The sequence below is a fragment of the Rhincodon typus genome, chromosome 26 (assembly GCF_021869965.1).
Source record: "Rhincodon typus isolate 14 chromosome 26, sRhiTyp1.1, whole genome shotgun sequence".
In the NCBI taxonomy this organism is placed as follows: Eukaryota; Metazoa; Chordata; class Chondrichthyes; order Orectolobiformes; family Rhincodontidae; genus Rhincodon; species Rhincodon typus.
The window spans coordinates 41,016,279-41,035,695 of record NC_063357.1 but is presented as its reverse complement, the minus strand read 5'-3'; the positions used below and the strand labels follow the sequence as shown (position 1 = coordinate 41,035,695).

The 19,417-nt window shown below is 45.1% G+C and overlaps 1 protein-coding gene across 2 annotated transcripts in view; it reads left to right on the top strand.

The window, feature by feature from the left end:
- Window positions 1-19,417, top strand: part of LOC109911325 (spinster homolog 2 (Drosophila)) — a 93,949-nt gene that overhangs the window by 15,236 nt on the left and 59,296 nt on the right. For both annotated transcript variants that reach the window (XM_048612832.1, XM_048612833.1), the window contains exon 2: window positions 2,210-2,275. In XM_048612832.1, coding sequence (XP_048468789.1) covers window positions 2,210-2,275 — 66 coding nt within the window. The remainder of the gene's footprint in view (window positions 1-2,209; window positions 2,276-19,417) is intronic.

Here is a 19,417-nt window from a genome sequence, read left to right as displayed (position 1 = left end):
ACAGAAGCATTACAATACATCAGCTCTTCAAACAGTGGTCTGAAACTAGAAACAGAGGTGGTTCAAATAGACTTGGGACCCAGATATACACATCACTAAAATGTCATGGACAGGCTGACAAAAAGTCATAGAGTCATACAGCACAGAAACAGATTCTTCGGTCCATCTCATCCATGCCAACCAGGTTGCCCAAACTGAAGTAGTCCCATTTGCCTTCGCTTGGCCCAGATCCCTCTAAATCTTTCCTATGCAAGTCAAGCAGCCTAATGGAATTGTGGCCTATATACCTAGAGGATTCGAACACAATGGGGTAAAAGCTGGGCTGCAACTTTACAAAGACCCAGATGGGTCGCACTTGGAATCATGCAACCCATTCTGGGCACCACACAGTGACAAGGATATATTGGTCTTGTTGGGGATGCAGTGTAGATTTACCAGAAAGGACCAATGTGAAATTCCAAAGAGATATCACAATTATGGATTGTATTCCCAGGAAGTTTTCAAGATATTTCCACTAAGTGGTGAGTCTGGAGATTGGGGGAATTGTCTAAAGATTAGGGACTGACCTGTCAGGAGTGAAATTAAAGAGTTCTTCTTTGCTCAAAGGCTATTAGAGGCAGCAAATGGTGATTGAACCAAGGCAGTTGTAAATTTCTTAAGAAGTGTCACAACGGACTGAAAACGTTAACTGTTTCTCTCTCCACAGATGCTGCCAGACCTGCTGAGTTTCTCCAACAGTCTCTGCTTATATTTCAGATTTCCAGCATCAGGCGTGTTTTGCCTTTATTCAAGCTGATTTTTGTTAAACAAAATTCTTAAGGGATATGGGACTGGGGATATGGAGTTAGTTTGCAAATCAGCCAGGATCTCATAGAAAAGCAGCAGAAGCTCAAGGGGCTAAACATTAGCCTCCTGGTCCAATGTGCTAAGGGATTCCTGTCGTGCTGTTGGGAAGGAGTTCCAAAACTTTAGTTCAAAAAGGAGGAATTGTGAAATATAGTTCCAAATTGAGATGGTGCATGAGTTCAAAAAAAAGCTACTTAGGGAGATGAACCAACAACTGCTTTGCATGTTGGAGGAGAACATTTCGAAGGAGAAGATTTCAAAATACTAAGCAGAAAATCCTGATTCTTTAAAAAAATTTTCCATTAATTGATTCTGTCGTTCCTTTACAAAGTAATTGATAACCATTTATAATTGATGAAATATATTAATTATGCATTTGTTCTGTCAGGATTCCTTTTCTTAATTCTCCAGCCCCCGATGGTTTAATACTGATTATGAAATACGTACAGGAGCTGAGGTCATGCCTAATAAAATTCATTTGCATCGACAATTCTAGCCAACTGATAGGGCTATATGGAGGTATTAGAGTCATAGAGTCATACAGCATGGAAACAGACCCTTCGGTCCAACATGTCCATGCCAACCAGATATCCTAAATTAATCTAGTCCCATTTGCCAGCATTTGGCCCATTTCCCTCTAAACCCTTCCTATTCATGTACCCATCCAGATGCCTTTTAAATGTTGTAACTGTACCAGCCTCCACCACTTCTTCTGGCAGCTCATTCCATACACGCACCACCCTCTGCATGAAAACGTTGCCCCTCAGGTCCCTTTTCCCCTCTCACCTTAAACCTATTCCCTCTAGTTTTGGACTCCCCTACCCTGGGAAAAAGACCTTGGTGATTCACCCTATCCATGTCCCTCATGGGACAAGATCATTGCCTGACAGAATGGAAAGTCAGTCATTGAAATCTACCTGATGGTTGAGAATATTTTGCAGTGAATTCACGAGCGAACACTACACTTCCGGTTGCTTCAACCAGCCCAACATTGCTTGCTGCACTCAAAGCTGAGGAGGTGAAATGCATTGACTCCAAGCACAGAATTTATCACTGCTGATGGAACTGTGCTAACATCAAGACCCGATGGCAGCTCAGCTCCAATGATTAATCACGGACTCAGCCCCTTTTATGAACCACAGCCACTTCATCCTTGAGTATGATCGAAATCCTTTATTCCCTGCTCTCTTCATAATGAGCAGAACCCTTTTGTATCAGTGAGTCAATCAACTGTGACTGTATTCTTCCAAAGCCTGAATTTGCTATCATTAATGCTTCAGAGAAATGATTCAGATGTATTCATCAGTTTCTATTACTTATCTTCTTTGTCTTTAATCTAATTCCCACTCTTAATTCTCCTCAGGTGTACTGGCGGACATCCAGAGACATTTTGGGGTCAGCGACAGTAAATCCGGATTGTTGCCTACAGGTTAGTGACCAGCCGCTAACCTTTAGTTTTGACTTCATCAGGGTGCATCTGCAGAGGCCTGGCCTTGGCTCTCCAATTGCCTAGCAGTGAGTAGCTGAGCCCCGTGGTCCATAAACACTTTAAGATATACTGGAACCAATGGTTCATAAACAGGGACTGGACTTGTTTAAGAGTAACTCTGTGGAAGTGGAAACTGTAGTGCCAGGAGATCAGATGTCTGATCTGACAGGGTGACAGTGGTTTAGGGGCACTAGGGGCTTTTGTCACCAGGTTGCAGATCTCATGATGGTGGCAGCTAACACCACCTTAGAGAATTGTGTTGTGCTATAGGATTCTCTCTCTGAGCCCTCTCAATTCCTAATCATTATTTGGAGGAACTTCATGCTCTAGACATCATCTTCACAAATGGGTTCCTGTTCTCAATACCTTTCCCTGTCTCCATTTCCTTCCCCGTCTCCATCTATGTCTTCTTTGCCTTTTTCATCTCAGTCTTTGTCTCCTTCCCTTTCTCAGTCACCTTCTCCTTCCCCTTCCCCCTCCCTGTCTTCTTCCCTTTATCTGTGTCCATCTCTGCCTCCTTCCACATCTCTGTCTTCATACCTTTCTCCTCCCCCTTTCCATTTACCTTCTCCATCTCCTTCCCCTTCACTCTGTCTGTCTCCATCTGCACCTCTTCCTCTGTCCCCTCTCCTTCTTCCCCTTATCCATCTCCTTTCCATCACCTGCTCTTTCACCTCCCTTTCCATAGCCTCCTTTCTCCTCCCCCAGCTGTTTCTCTCTCACTTACCCCTCCCTGAGTTTTGGATTATGTGGATAGTGGAAACCATTCCCGACATCATCACCCATTTAAAAGGGAAAAATCAACAGTCCACTCAGGCAGAAAGAAGGGGAGAAATTCAAATCCTTACAAAAAGATAAAATTATCTCGTCAAGGGAGAGCAGCACTGAGATCATTTCCCTGGTGTTATCAGATTGAAAGTAGGTTTGCAGTGAAAGGTTTGGGACAGACCTGCTCCTCTTTTCTTTAAAAGAAAAGGAGAGATTTAGTCCTTTATGCTAAATAGCAGCTGCAGTGCACAGCTAAATCATTTTAATGCAAATGTCCGTGCACTGGGACTTCACATCAGCAGCTCAGTGTTAGTGTGAAAGAATTATAGAGGAGGAAGTGAAAGGCAGGGACAGTGATTTGCAGCTGTAAAGTGGCAACTGGACTTTAACAGGGGTGCAGGAGGGGAAGTGGAAGTTAAGGATTGTGTTTTGTCCCTGGAATTTAGAGAAAGGGATTCCAATTTCTTAACCATTTATGCTTCAGCCCCGTGGTTGATAATTGACAGGTAAAAATACCTCAGATACTGAAACACTGACAGATTCCCCCACACGCTATGGGCAACTCTCCAGAGAGAAATCTGCCCTCTTTGCTCTCATATCCAAGTTTCCAGTGTGTTATGAGTTTCAGATGGACAGATTTATTTTTCTTATCTCAAAATATCAGCTGGGGAATGGTGTGCAGGAAAGGATGGAAATCAAATGTGTGCACAAGATGGGCTGGAAGGATTTTGTTCGACAGGGGAAGTCTCTCTGGCCCATATCTTTTGTCTTTGTACCTGCAAAGGACCATCCCAGTTGAACAACCTTGCAGGTCTTGCTTACAAACAAAAAATGCCTCAAATTAAAACACAAAATTGTGAAATTCCATTACTGTTTGGGTGAAATTGATATTATAGCGTTGTCAGCCACTTGATGAAATGTCCTTTCAGATTCAGAGTCGAGAACCTGCAAGTTACTTAAATAATTTCAAAACAGCTTCCCCCTCTGGTTGAAGATGTATTCTGAAAAGATGCCAAATACCCAGTAATCAGCACTCCAAAACGTTATCAGTCTTGTGAGTTTGGAACTATCCATCGTGTGTCTGCGTAACAAGCTAATCAGATTTAAACACTCATCATGGAAACCTCACTTTACCACAGATCAATCCTATTCACACAAGATGCACATGGGGCAGCCATGTTGGATACAGAGCCTTTATTCACAGAATGAAGCTTGATTATAAGTTAAGTCAGAATGGAGGAGTTGTAAAACTTGCTGAATTCCTGATTTCTAATTGAAGCACTTTTTGAATGGATTGATTGAGACAAATGTAGCTGTGAGCTGTAGAGAGAAGGAATTGGGAATGGGGAGTTCTGAAATATCTTCCGGTAGGGTGTGGTTAAAGGAGAGAACACTACAATGTTTATTTAAACTGAAAGTTAACGAATAACTGAGGTAGTTCTGAATTGACTTCGTACTAGCTTCACAGAGAAAAGAGTTTCTGTTGCACAATGGGTAATGTTCCTGCCTCTGAGCCCAAAGGTCTGGGTTCAATTCTTTGGGTGGCATGGTGGCTCAGTGGTTAGCACTGCTGCCTCACAGCAATAGGGACCCAGGTTTGATTCCATCCTCGGGTGACTGTCTGTGGTGTTCGCACATTCTCCCCGTGTCTGTGTGGGTTTGCTTCAGTTTCCTCCCACAGTCTAAAGATGTGCAGGTTAAGTGAATTGGCCATGCTAATTGGCCCACAGGGTCCAGTGATGTGCAGGCTAGATGGATTAGCTATGGAAAAAGCAGGGTTATGGGGGTAGGTTGGGTCTGGGTGGGATGGTCTTTGGAGGTCCAGTGTGGAGTCGATGGGCCGAATGGCTTCCATACTGTAGGGATTTTATGACGCCCCACTCCAGGACTTGGTGACCATTCACATGGCCAAGCAGGTAGATTATTGCTCAGTAAATCACTCCCACGCATGCTGATGGCAAGCCGTGAGAGATTCCTGGTCATCCATGAGATAGAAAAGGATTGGATTGTCCACCAATATTACATGTAGCTCCAGGCTACAACATGCATATAAAATGTGCATGTTCTGCAGCAACATGGGCATCTTGGGGAGGGGTGCTCTGTTGGCTTGCCAGTGTACATACACTGGTGCCATTTGAACGGGGTTTGGTGGCTTGCTCTGCTGGTGGTGGAGGTCACAGTGCTGTGGGTCAGACCTACTTTTGGGCAGAAGACTCGGGTAAAGGAAAAGGGGTGAGCTGGTGGTCCAAGTTGGGGCTATGGTTGGTGATGTTGGGTATATTGACAGGAATGAGCTGGGAATGGGAGAAGCATAGGGAGTGAGCGGGAACACAACCCGTCCAGTCCTGACATGTTAAACACTGTCTATCTGAGTCGAGGTAGAGAGGCCAGACCATAACTGCAGTGGTGGGGGGGGGGGTGTGTGGGGGGGGCGCGGTCACTTCCTGACAATGCTCAAAGCTGAATGCAGGGAGACTGAAGCACAGCCTTTGGGTAACATTAGGTCAGCCACTTCACCAAAGCTATGTTGGCCATGTTTTCTCCCCAGACTCCCTGGATGGATTGAGCTGAGAATTGATGGATGAGATCAGGCTGGTTTTTGAATTTGCCTCCAGATGGGAGACTTGGTTGGCATGGACAGGATGGACCAAAGGGTCTGTTTCTGTTAAGTCTGGCTCTGAGTATTCTGTGTGGCAGCACGAGTAATTCTGCCGGATGCTGGGAATTTGTTTCCGAGCTTCTGTCCTGGAAGTTAACTGAATGTTGCAAACTGGAGAGAACTTTGACAGTAGCTGTCTGAAAAGCCCTGCCAGTATTTTATATATAACTACATCGTTTTGAATTTTAAATAAAAGCTCATGCATGTAACCACAACCACACTGTTGTTTAGCTGGTGAGTAGTTCAGAGACTGAAAGATACATCTGTTTATGGAATTGCTGATGGGATCTTTTGCAGTTTCCCACTGGATTTGCAACTTCATTCAGTGTTGGGGGGAGTATTTTATTTAATAAATAATAGCAGAGTGGTCAGTGCTGTAGCTGCTTCAGGTTGCCTGCTGATTTCAATCCAGGTTAAGGGGTTTTGTTTTATTCAGCTCTGCAGTGCACTGGGGTTGATCACTGCCTGACAATGTGAGGAAGGCAGATTCACTTGTGGTTTTCCAAAGGACATTGGATAATTATCTGAAGGTATGTTTCTAGATCTAGAAACAAGAACAATGAACAATACAGCACAGGAACAGGCCCTTTGGCCTCCCAAGCCTACACTAACACATTTTGCCCTTCCATATGTAAACTGTCTTCACTTACAGGATCCGTATCCCTCTATTCCCTTCCTATTCATGTATTCGTCCAGATGTTTCTTGAATGCTGCTAGGGATCACAGTCTAAAAATTACAGTCAGACCATTCGCGAGAAATGTTAGGAAGCACTTAGAGTCACAGGGTCATACTGCATGGAAACAGACCCTTCAGCCCAACTAGTCCATTCCTACCATGTTTCCAAACTAAATAGTCACATTTGTCCGCATTAGGCCCACATCCCTCCAAAACTTCCTGAGTCATGTGCTTATCCAAATGTCTTTTAAATGTTGTGACTGTACCTCCATCATTCCACACACGAACCACTCTCTGTGTAGAAAAGTTGACTCTCATGTACTTTTAAAGCTTTCTCCTCTCACCTTAAAAATATGCCACTTAGTTTTGAATTCCCCCACCCTAGGGAAAAGACTCTTGCTGATCATCTTATCTATGATCATGATTTTATAAACCTCTAAACGGTCACCCCTCAACCTCCTATGCTGCAGTGAGAAAAGTCCCAGCCTATCCAGCCTCTCTTTATAACTCAAACCCTCCAGTCCTGGCAATATCCTGGTAAATCTTTTCTGAATCCCCTCCAATTTCATACTATCCTTCCTATAGCAGGGCTACCAGAGTTGTACACAGTATTCCAGAAGAGGTTCAGTTTGGGGGTTTAGCGGGTTGGTGGTGATGTTTATTGCGGATAAAGTGGCAAGATGGGGAATGTACGAGGTGCCACAAGTAACTGATTGGTCTGTGGATTGGTGATCAATTATCAATGACAAAGACCATCTGCATGCTGGCTCCTAGGTAGCTGAACAGCTTGTGGATGTGAAGGATTAATGGCCAGAAGCCATCGGACCTCTGGAAATTGAGATGAAGTCCCTTTCCCTGTAGTAAAAGCTAACTAAAGCCTGAAGAAAGTCAGTTTATTTTCCCTTACCAGTTGCTGCAAGCTTTTGCTTTTAACCAGTAAATGAGAGACTTTAGAATTTGTGAACCAGTCATTCTATGCTTCCTACAAGGAAGTGGAAAACACGGTAGAGATTGTGTACACACAAAGGATTGTAGCGGTTTGGAGCTCTTTTCCATGGATGACAATGAATGCTAGATCGTTTATTAATTTTAAATCTGAGATCTTTTGATAAGCAAAGGTATTAAAAGATATGGACCAAAGACAGGTATGTGGAGTTAAGCCACAAATCAGCTATGATCTTATAGAATGATGGAACAGGCTCAAGGGGCTGAATGGCCTACTCCTGTTCCTGTGTTCCTAAATGATTTGCATGGGGACTGGGATTGGCTGTGTAGCTCTGACAGAGGGACTGTAGAAATGCCATGGGCTGAATGGCCTCCTCCTGCGCTGTCACCGTTCTATGCTCCAATTCTACGACTGGCCCCATGTCACCATGGGTCATGTAGGGTCACCTATGGTGGTCTGAGCAGGAACTGGATCAACCAATCAGGAAAGATGTGGTCAATGTGATATAAGCCAATCGATCAAAGACAACATGATGCTGCCCACCTCCATGAAGAGGATTTTGGGAAGTCCTGAGGTCATGACAGGCACCGTACAACAACAACTCGCCTTGATATGGCGTCTTTGTTCATTGTGAATGATTCTGATCTTCCTCTCCTGTAGTCTGACAAAAACTGCCAGTAATTTTGACTCTGAAGCGTCGGCTCTGCTTTCTGATGCTGCCAGGCCTGCCGAACATTTCCAGCAATTTCTGTTTGTGTTATTAAATTTGTTTGTTCTCCACGCCTTCCCTACCCGAACAAAACAGAAGTTATTTTAATTAAGGAATACCTGGGGCAGGGTGCTGAGATTTTGACCCAGATGGATTTCCCGCCCGTGTTTATCAAACCCATTCTGGCTGGAGATGCAAATTGTGCATGTCTCCACTGTGGACCAACATCAGCTTTGAGCCCCTGTAGCTGAGTTGGACCTCTCCTCCTGCAGCCTATCAATAGGTTCTATTGCCTCACAATATGCCAATGTCCACAGCATGATTGGTTTGGCTTTGTCCATGCAAGAGGTTAATCCCATTGACAACAACCATAAAGGTAACATGGTAAGGCAAAGAGAGGAGGTGTGAAACATGCCCCATTATGGAAATATGCTGTAGTATTGGCTAAATGTTCGGTGAGCTCCCAGTTATAGAGGGAGTCTCAGTTTCTGTGATTTGGTCAACTACTTTCCCTTGTAGTAGTTGTTTTTTTAATGAGCCAGACTATACTGTACACAGAGGCGTGAATGCAGTGCAGGGTTGCTGACAATCCAGTTATCAGGCATGTATGTAAAGCACATGTCTATCTCTGCCCTTGCTGTCAGAAAATGAAGTCTAGGTTATTGCTGATTCACCCTTGTCCATCTTCTGCAGTGACGTACAGGAGGATTTACAGTGAAATGAGGCTCTTTTCACACACACACACACACACACACACACACACACACACACACACACACAGACACAGACACACATAGACACGCACACACATAGATGCACACATAGACATACACACACACGCACACACACACACAGACACACACACAGATGGCAGCTTCATGAGACAGCAGCTTCATTTGGCACAGTGGGCGCAGTCCTGCAGTGCCTCACATCACAGGATGTAGCAGTATTTGTGGCTCATCCCTAATTGCCTTGAACGGAGTGTCAGGGAGCAGTTAAGGGTCAGCCACATTGCCATCAACAACAATTTGGATGCCAGTAATCAAAAGTCCAATTGGTTGTACACGTTGCTGAAGAGACATGTCGCTGAATATGCCAACTTGCTCTCATCAGGACATATTGCAAAAATGCCAAATTTCCAATGATCACAACAATTTATACAATGGGCAAAATGGATGTTTTTTTTTCCCTGGCAGCCAGCAATCAGCACCCTTTTTCCCTATTGTAATCATATTATTGTGAACATTAGCCACGTGGCCTTTTTTGTCTATTCGAGGTAAAATGCTGCTGCCAAAGTGCTCTTGACTTACATTGAACATTCAGCATTTTAACCACCTCCAACCTCTTTGCACCCTTTTATCCTCTTAACTTGAACATTTACTGTGTTAAGTTCAAAATCAATTTGCAATAGAAAGTAGAAGCAGGAGTAGGCCATTCATTCATTGAGCCTACTGCCCATTCAATATGATCATGGCTGACTCAGTATCCTGGAGACAATAAGGACTGCAGATGCTGGAAGCCAGAGTTTTATAGGTATGAGACTGGGAAAGCACAGCAGGTCAGACAGCAGCAGAGGAGCAGGAAAGTCAGCATTTTGGGCCAAAACCCTTTGTGTAAAGGGTTTCAGCCTGAAATGTTGACTTTCCTGCTTCTCAGATGCTGTCTGACCTGCTGTGCTTTTCCAGCTTCACACCTATGGACTCAGTACCCTGTTCCCACTGTCTCCCCATATCTTTTGATCCCTTTATCCTGAAGAACTATATCTAACTCCTTATGAAAACATTGAATACTTTGGCCTCAACTGCTTATTTTCAGTAATAAACATCCAGTAGCCTCATGATAGTTCCAGGTAACAGGTGTCAGAGTCATAGAGATATAAAGCAGGAAACAGACCCTTTTGTCCAACTCGCCTATGCCAATCAGATATCCTATATGAATCTAGTCCCACTTGCCAGCATTTGGCCCATATCCCTCTTAAACCTTCCTATTCATATACCCATCCAGATGCCTTTTAAATGTTGAAATTGGACCAGCCTCCACCTCTTCCTCTGGCAGCTCATTCCATACACGCACCACCCTCTGTGTGAAAAGTTGCCCCTTAGGTCCCTTTCAAATCTACCCCCTCTCACCTTAAAACTATGCCCTCTAGTTTTGGTTTCCCCTACCCGGGAAAAAAATCTTGCCTATTTACTCTATCCATACACCTCATGATTTTATAAACCTCTATAAGGTCACCCCTCAGCCTTTGATGCTCCAAGGAAAATAGCCCTGATCTATTCAACCTCTCCCTTTGGCTCAAACCCTCCAACCCTGGCAACATCCTTGTAAATCTTTTCTGAACCCTTTCAAGCTTCACAACATTCTTCCTATAGTAGGGAGACCAGAATTAAATCCGATATTCCAAAAGTGGCCTAACCAATGTCCTGTACTACTGCAACATGACCTCCCAACTCCTATACTCAATGCACTGACCAATAAAGGCAAGCATACCAAATGCTACCTTCACTATCTTGTCTACCTGTAACTCCACTTTCAAGGAACTATGAACCTGCACTCCAGGGTGTCTTTGTTCAGCAACACTCTCCAGGACCTTACCATTAAGTGTTTAAGTCCTGCCCTTATCTGCCTTTCCAAAATGCAGCACCTCACATTTATCTAAATTCATTCCATCCGCCACTCCTCGGCCCATTGGCCTATCTGATCAAGGTCCCATTGCACTCTGAGGTGGAATTGATATTGTCTGGGATGGGCTAGAGAAATGTCACAAAGCAGCCACATGAACTCAGAAAGGAAGGGACTCTATTTCTGTGAATTTCCACAATAATAATAATAGTGTTCAGTGGGGCATCTCTCTCTCTCTCTCTCTCTCTCTCTCTCTCTCTGGTCTAATTTGTACAGACTTTCAGAATGACTTTGACAAAATTTTGCATGGAAGGTTTCTAATTAAACTAAAAACCACAGGAATACGGAGATGAATGTGGAAACTGGCAGGAAAGTGAATTAAAAATAAATAGGAAGTAGAAAGTGTTGATAGCAGGGTAAGTGTCAGGTTGTGGTGGCAGGTGTTAAGGGGTCTCAGCAGAGTCAATACTTGGAGTGTAACTCCTCGAATGGCTATGGGTTACTGCAGATTGAGATTGAATATAAACTTGTCAACACAAAGCATGAAGTTGTGTAGAGACAGAGAAAGCAGGTTCCAGGTTGATACAACTGACAGGTAAACAGTAAATGGACTTGAATGATGAACTACTGAAAGAATGTACCCCAGAAGCATACAGTGGATTGACCAGGATTAGGACAGCTACAGCAGGGGTGGAAGAAGTCTCACGCCTTTTAATACATGGACAGTGGAGCAAATTGGCTGTCAGATATTAATCATGATCAATGGGATATTGATTGTGATCAGTGGATATTGGTTCCAGTTGACGTGATATTGATCATGATCAGTGGGATATAGATTCTGTGTAGTGTGATATTAATTGTGATCAATGAGTCATTGATTCTGATTGGTAGGAAATTGATCATGATCAGCGGAAAATTGATTATGAGTGGGGTGAAATTGTGATTAGAGGCAAATTGGTTCCAAACTGATGTGATATTGATTGTGATCAACGGGATATTGGTTCCGATTTGTGGAATATTGTTCATGATCAGTAGGATATTGGTTCTGATTGGTGGAATATTGATAATAATCAGTGGGATATTGGTTCTGGTCAACATGGTCTACAGAGCACCAGTGTTATTTACCCTCCTGTACATGTCCAAGACCTGGACAATGGTACAGCAGACATCTCAAATCCCTCAACATCACCAGCGACACCTCCACGGCCAACCTGCTGCGCTGGGTAGGCCTCATCATTTGCCTGCTGGCATAAGGTCTCTAAAACGAGCTCTCTACCCCGAGCTTTGTCAGAGAAAGTGGTTACCAGGAGGATGCTCTCGAAGTTCCCAGGAAAGAAACGTGACATTCCCAATGCCTTGTCACCTGGAAAAGAGGCATCTGCAAAGATGTCTCCAAAATGGCCGGGCAGAGGCTAAGTGCAAACTGTGGAAGTAGCGTGTGAAATCTTGAGTATCCTGCCTACCTGTCTCAATGCCCACCCACCTCAATGCCCACCTGCCTCAATGCCCATCCACCTTAATGCCCATCCACCTCAATGCCCACCCACCTTGCCAGAGGCAGGGTAACTGGATCCAGCATTGGACTGTTTAGTCAGCTCAGGACGCACCGCTCCAGAACAGAAAGGAGTTTATCCTCAGTCTGCTTAAGAAGGAGATGAAGAAGGACTCTGGTCAGATACCAATCACAATCTATGTGATATTGAGTGGATTGGTAAGGGACCAGTTTGCTGTAATTAGAGACAGATCACTCAGCTTTAATAGATGCTCAGAAAGCCCATTACAGCTGGGGTTTCAGTACGTCACCTATTTCCTGCCGATTGTTTTGTCTTGCGCTGATGAGAGTGTGTTCCTTTGTCCCAACAAGCAGGAACTGTCTGGAAAATTGGGAATGGGATATTTCCAGCGCAGTGATTGGAGGGAAGGACAGGGTTAGTGGAAATAGCTTGTTTCGCTTCCTTGTTGGAACAGTCGGCTGCAGATGTTAAATCGTCAAATTTTCAGCAATCCGCACCCTACTTCCCCAACCCCCACCCCTCTGTAAAATGATCATCGTGGTTAGCTACTGCTGCGGCCATATCCCTTGGCCAGCCCTGACTCCATCACTTCGACTGGTCAGTCATTAACAAGAAAGATGTGTATCTGTCTGGCACCTCTCCCTGCTTTGTGACATCTCAATGCATGTTGCAGCCAGCTAAGCGTTTTCGAAGGGCAAGTGTTGGGGATGCGGCGAGCGAATTTGTGCACAACAAGATCCCACACGCAGGACTAAGTGGAAGGATCAGACAATCTGCTTTAGTGAACATTAACATTTTGACAAGGCCACAGTAGTGTCATTAGGACTCTATACTTTCAGCTGGGGGTGGCATGGGGATTGTTGGGCCTGGTGTGTGCGGACGAGTGTGGAATGTGGGGCGAAACAGAACCGGGCCTGAGCTCAACTTTTCATCTGAAATGCATCCAGCAAAAGGGCCTGAAGGAGAAACAGTATGGGGGCGGTGCGGATAAATGTGTCAGGTTTGGATAATTTGAGGGGAAGGCGAGGGGGTAATTGCCAGGAGGAATTGGTTGAGTTGAACTGTCTGTCCATGACTTGACATTGAAGCCGGTCATTTCTCTACTGCACCCACCCCCTCCTCCCCACCTTACCCCGACATGTGTCCAGCTCATGGCCTATTCCTTTCATCTGGCCTTCATCGCCCTGAACACTTGCCTGCTGTTTCACAAGCCTAGGGTGATCTACACTTTAAAAGCAACAATACAGATGCAAATTCTCCTCTATGTCATAGAATCATACAACACAGAAACAGACCCTTCGGTCCAACCAGTCCATGCCGAAATTAATCCCAAACTGAACTTGTCCCACCTGCCTGCTCCCAGCCCATATCCCTCCAAACCTTTCCTATTCACGTTCTCACCCAGATGTCTTTTAAATGTTGTAATTGTGCTCACATCCACCACTTCCTCAGGAAGCTCATTCCACACACAAACCCGCCCTCTGTGTAAATAAGTTGCCCCTTGTGTATTTTTTAAATCTTTCTCCTCTCACCTTAAAAATATGCCCCCTGGTCTTGAAATCCCTCTGCCGGAAATAAATTTCAGAACTTCCGCTGTTGTCCAAAATCAAGAAGTTTGAACATTGTCTTTTTCCATCTCCCATGCACCGAAAATTGTCACTGTGTGCCCCTGTATTGCATGTTCTCTGCAGATGTTCCACGATCTTAAATTTGGTGCGAGGTATTCCTGGAGATTTCATCACATGATCTAATTTGCCTCTAGTCATGATTATTAAAATCCTGACTGCTCTCTCATATTCAGTACCTTCTGTAAGTGTAAGGTCACTCTAAAGTCTGCTTCTCATCTGTAAACCAGTAGCAAATCCTATTTCCCCTGTCTCCCCCTGTTCTTGCTGAGCTGTATCAGTTCCCAGTCAAACAGTCTTCAGTTTAAAACTCTCACCCTTGTTTAAAAACCCCTACATCACCTTGCCTCACCGTATCTCCCCCAACATGACAGCCCTCCGAAATATCTGTGCTCGTCTAATCCTGGTCTCCTGTGCATTGTCAATTTTAAAGTCCATCATTGGTGGCCCAGTCTGATCTGATAATCCTCATCTCTGCTTTCCTTCATTTTCCGCAAAGCCCTTGGCCCTCTTACTGATTAAAAATCTTTCTAATACTCCCTATTTTGTTTTTTCATCATAGAATAGAGTCCATACTGTGTGGAAGCAGACCATTCAGCCTATTGAGTTTACATCAACCCTCCAAAGTGCATCCCACCCAGACCCACCCCATCCCATCCCTGTAAGCCTGCATTTCCCATACACCACCCACCCAGCCTGCACATCGCAGGTAATTTAGCACAGCCGATCCACCTAATCTGCACATCTTTGTGACGGTGGGAGGAAACCGGAGCACCCAGAGGAAACCCACCCAGACACGGGGAAAATGTGCAAATGCCACACAGACAGTCGCCTGAAGGGTGGGATTGAACCTGGGTCCCTGGCGCTGTGAGGCATCAGTGCTAACCACTGTGCCACCCTCCAGGGAAATACCTTGGGACATTGGGACACCATGCTCCAGTGAAACACCTTGAGACACTTCAGTCCTTTAAAGTTGCTACATAATGTAAGCTGTTGATTACCATCCACCTCCAAAACTGCCTTGCTCAGTCAACACCACCCCACCTTAATAATTTCTGAAACTGAAACAACGAAAGTCACATTAAAACCAGCATGAATTTGCTCACCACTGTTCAAATTCCAGTAATGTCTGGAAGATCAGCAATCATGTACCCCTCATGGAATGACACTGGGCTGATGCCAGTCAGTAAGCTTGCCCAGTGTGGCAGTAAATGGAGAGTCCTCCACCAGGCAAATGCAGTGTCAGAAACGGGCAAATTATCAGAAAAGAAAGGCATAGCTGCATTCGGAACGGCTTCTGGTCTGCTGCATTCTGAAGTCACCCTTGGAAGGAGTTCAAATATACATCTGCCAAATTTCTAAATCTCTCGATCGACAGCCCGAAAGCAGACTGTCTGGTTGTGGGGACCTTTGCTGTGTGCACGTCACTGCAGAAAATGCAACATAGCCCCCAGTATTGCCAATGACAATGATCTGACTGTGACATGTGGGGATTAGGATGGAGGGTGGGCAGGACAAAGGCTGTGTCCAGGAGCAGGGGTTTGAGCTGAGGAGGGGGTGGGGTTGCAGGAAGTGGGGTGGGGGGTGGTAATCGAGGGTGAGGAGTGTGAGGCTCGGGAGTTGGGAAGCCCTTTCCGGTCACTGCCTTGCCTGGCACAGATGCAAACTGTGATTCACACCCAACAACGACAATGACACCTTAGCAGGTGCTTCATTTGCTGTGAGGTATTTGTGAGGTCATGAAAGGTGCTACATAAATGCAAATTAAACTCCCAGATCAGTGAGGGAAGCTAAATTGTTGCTGGCACAGGTAATGTGGAGGCAGGGAGGGTGTTTCCGCTAGCAGGTGAAATTAGGACTAGAGGGCATCACCTCAAAATAAAGGGAAGCAGATGTAGGACTGAGATCAGGAGGAACCTCTTCACCCAAAGGGTTGTGAATCTGTGGAACTCCCTGCCCAGTGAAGCGGTTGAAGCTACCTCGCTGAATGTGTTTAAGGCAAGGCTAGATAAATTTTTGAACAGTAAAGGAATTAAGGGTTATGGTGAGTGGACGGGTAAGTGGAGCTGAGTCTCAAAAAGATCAGCCATGATCTTATTAAATGGCGGGGCAGGCTCGAGGGGCCGGATGGCCTACTCCTGCTCCTAGTTCTTATGTTCCTTATGTTCTTAATGCTTGCTCACCAGCCTGGGAAATGCAGGAGATGCTTTGTTAGAAGGTATATAGCTCACACTGTTAAGGGTAGGCCCAGGACTTTGAATATCTGGCAGCCTTACACTTAACATAATGTAAAACCAATAATAATGAGCCTGGTGAAACTCAGCTCCAACCAAGCTATCAATCACTGCTTCAGATGTCAGCTTTGAATTTTTATTTTAATAATAGGCAAAGTGTTTATGGTTTTGAGTCCTGTTGCAGAGGCTGGGGAATAGAATGCAGACCTATCATTGTGGTGCAGTTGCCAATTGAAAGGTTGTCTTTCAGATGAGATGTTAAAATGAGAGACCGTGGCAATACTCAGAGAAAATGCAGGGATTTACCCCGGCGCTCTGGTGAAAATGTTTTTGCACGGTTTTTTGTGGGAGCTTGATGTGTGCAAATTGGCTGCTATGACTACCTCCTCAAAAACACTTCATTGACCTGCGAACTCTGATGTCACGGAAGACGCTATAAAAATTCCCAAGCTCATGCCAGGAAATGGAAAATTTGGCAAAGGAAGGGCAGTGCCATATTGGTATCTGTGTGCACTGCCCAGAGATCCTTACAAATCACCGCATCTGGAGGAGGAGGAACATAAGGAACATAAGAACTAGGAGCAGGAGTAGGCCATCCGGCCCCTCGAGCCTGCCCTGCCATTTAATAAGATCATGGCTGATCTTTTTGAGACTCAGCTCCACTTACCCGCCCACTCACCATAACCCTTAATTCCTTTACTGTTCAAAAATTTATCTAGCCTTGCCTTAAAAACATTCAGCGAGGTAGCTTCAACCACTTCACGGGGCAGGGAATTCCACAGATTCACAACGCTTTGGGTGAAGAAGTTCCTCCTGACCTCAGTCCTACATCTGCTTCCCTTCATTTTGAGGCTATGCCCTCTAGTCCTAGTTTCACCTGCTAGCGGAAACAACCTCCCTGCCTCCACCTTATCTATTCCCTTCATAATCTTATAAGTTTCTATAAGATCTCCCCTCATTCTTCTGAATTCCAATGAGTATAAGCCCAGTCTACTCAGTCTGTCCTCATAATCCAACCCTCTCAACTCTGGAATCATTCGAGAGAATCTCCTCTGCACCCCCTCCACTGATCCCTGAGGCACACCACTAGCCACTGACCGCCAACCAGAAAAACACCCATTTACCCCTACTGTTTGCTTTCTACTGGTCAACCAATCCTCTACTCATGCCAATACATCACCTGTAATACCGTGCAACTTTATCTTATGTAGCAGCCTTTGGTGTGGCACCTTGTCAAATGCCTTCTGGAAATCCAGATACACCACATCCACAGGTTCCCCATTATCCACCATGCAAGTAATGTCCTCAAAGAATTCCACCAAATTAGTTAAACATGACCTACCCTTCATGAACCCATGCTGGGTGTTCCCAATGGAAGCTTGGAGATGGAAGCTTGCCGGGGCAAACATGGGACATGATTTCCTCCATTGCCCTGCCCGTCCCTGAGTCATCCGGACCACTGTGGGGCACAATTTCACAGAGGTTGGACTTTACTGCAGGAAAAGGTGGCACATCAAGTGACACCTGGGAAGATTAAGGGAAACGTTGTCCACCTCTTGGCTCGACCAGAGAATGTCGCTTTTCGGTGAAAGGTGGACTGAGGAAAAGAAAACGAGAAAAATACCGACAGGAATCCTTTGCGTCCTAAGAGCACTGCTATGAGAGAAATCATGAGGCATTCACATGCACGGTTCTGTCATTATCTGTGTACACTTCTGCTGGTTACTTATAAAAATATTGGAGATAACAATGTTGGGAAGGCTGACAACCAAGAATCATCCAATCAGGTGACTAAAGAGTGTTTTTTTTTTATTTTGCAAATGACTTTGAGAATTCCTGCTAGAATGGATGTGTTAGATCACCAATGGTGTGAGGGCGTGGGGGGTCACAGGTGATGGACACGCCCAGATAGAGTCGGCAGCTCAATACTGGGCCAAATTGATAAACAGAGAAGAAAAAACATTGAGTCTAAGATTCAGTGGAACTCCAATGTGCAGACTCATCCCACCCCAAACCTGACCCACACTGAGCCTGTTCCAGGAGATCTGATTATCCCCTCAGGCCCCCGACCACTTAGGTCTGAGCTAGATTTGCAGCTTGTATCCCAACAGTCATTAAACAATCTCCCATAATGAAACTCAGTCTCTCGGATGAGAGCCCGAGGGTTAAGATTTGATGGTTTCTCCAAACGAAACAGCACAAGTGATGCTTGAGAGGATTGTTTGTTAAATAAAGTGCCCCCCTCGCTGTTGGTGGCTAAGGCCCACCATTGTGTGCTGTTGTAAAGGGCTGGAGGTTCAATCCCAGATTGGGCTCGGGCAGTTATTCCCAATGGAGCGGCACCATGGCAATGGCTGAGCTTGCTAAACCTTGCCCCCAGCCACAAGGAGGATTAACTTTGGGTTCTTACTCTTGATGCCATCCAAGACCATGATTGGCTGGGCCTGATATGCAGTGGGCAGCACTGAATCTATCAATGGGTGCCCTCAAAACCCAGGTAGGACCATGAGGATTGGCATTTGGTGAGGTATGAGCAGTCTATTCTCATGTCAGAAGGAGGAAATCACCCTGAATTGATTATGTTTATGGATGCCATGTATTCCTTATTGGCCATCACCGTTCTGCCATGCCTCCAGATGGCACCTTGATGGGATATTCAGGTTATAAAGTGATCAGGCGAACCATTACTAGCTCTGCAGGTGCACAGTGGACCTGCAGATTTCAGTCCCTACCAGCACACCAACAACAACTTACATTTAAAACAGAAAAACATGCCAATGCACTTCACAGGGTCACAATCGGTCAAAACAAAATTGACCCTGAGCCAAAGAAGCAGACATCATGTGGGACGACTAAGCACTTGGTCAAGGAGATGGGTCTTTAGATTAAGGGGAGGTTGAGAGAGTGAGAGGTTTAGGGAACAAATTCCAGAATATAGGACCTACATGGCTGAATGTACAACTGTTAATGATGGAATGGAAATGGTGGATATGCAAGAGACCAAGGTTGGGAGACATGGAGATTTCTGAGTTTTTTTGGGCTGGATGAGACTAGAGGCAGGGAGGGAAGGCTTTGCTGGGACTGAACCCTCAATGAAAACTTCACAGTGTCTGCATCACTCGTGCTTTTTGTAGGAAAGTCACTTAATCCAGGTGAGATCCACCAATCATTCTCGACTTGCAGAAAACCCCAACAAATTGTGACAGTGGACTTTGGCTCTCAACAACTCATTGGTCAATGAAATCACGGAAAGGCATTGTGGGTAGTTGGTATATGGTCAATGAGAGGCATTGTGGGTAGTTGGTATATGGTGATGGAGAGGCATTGTG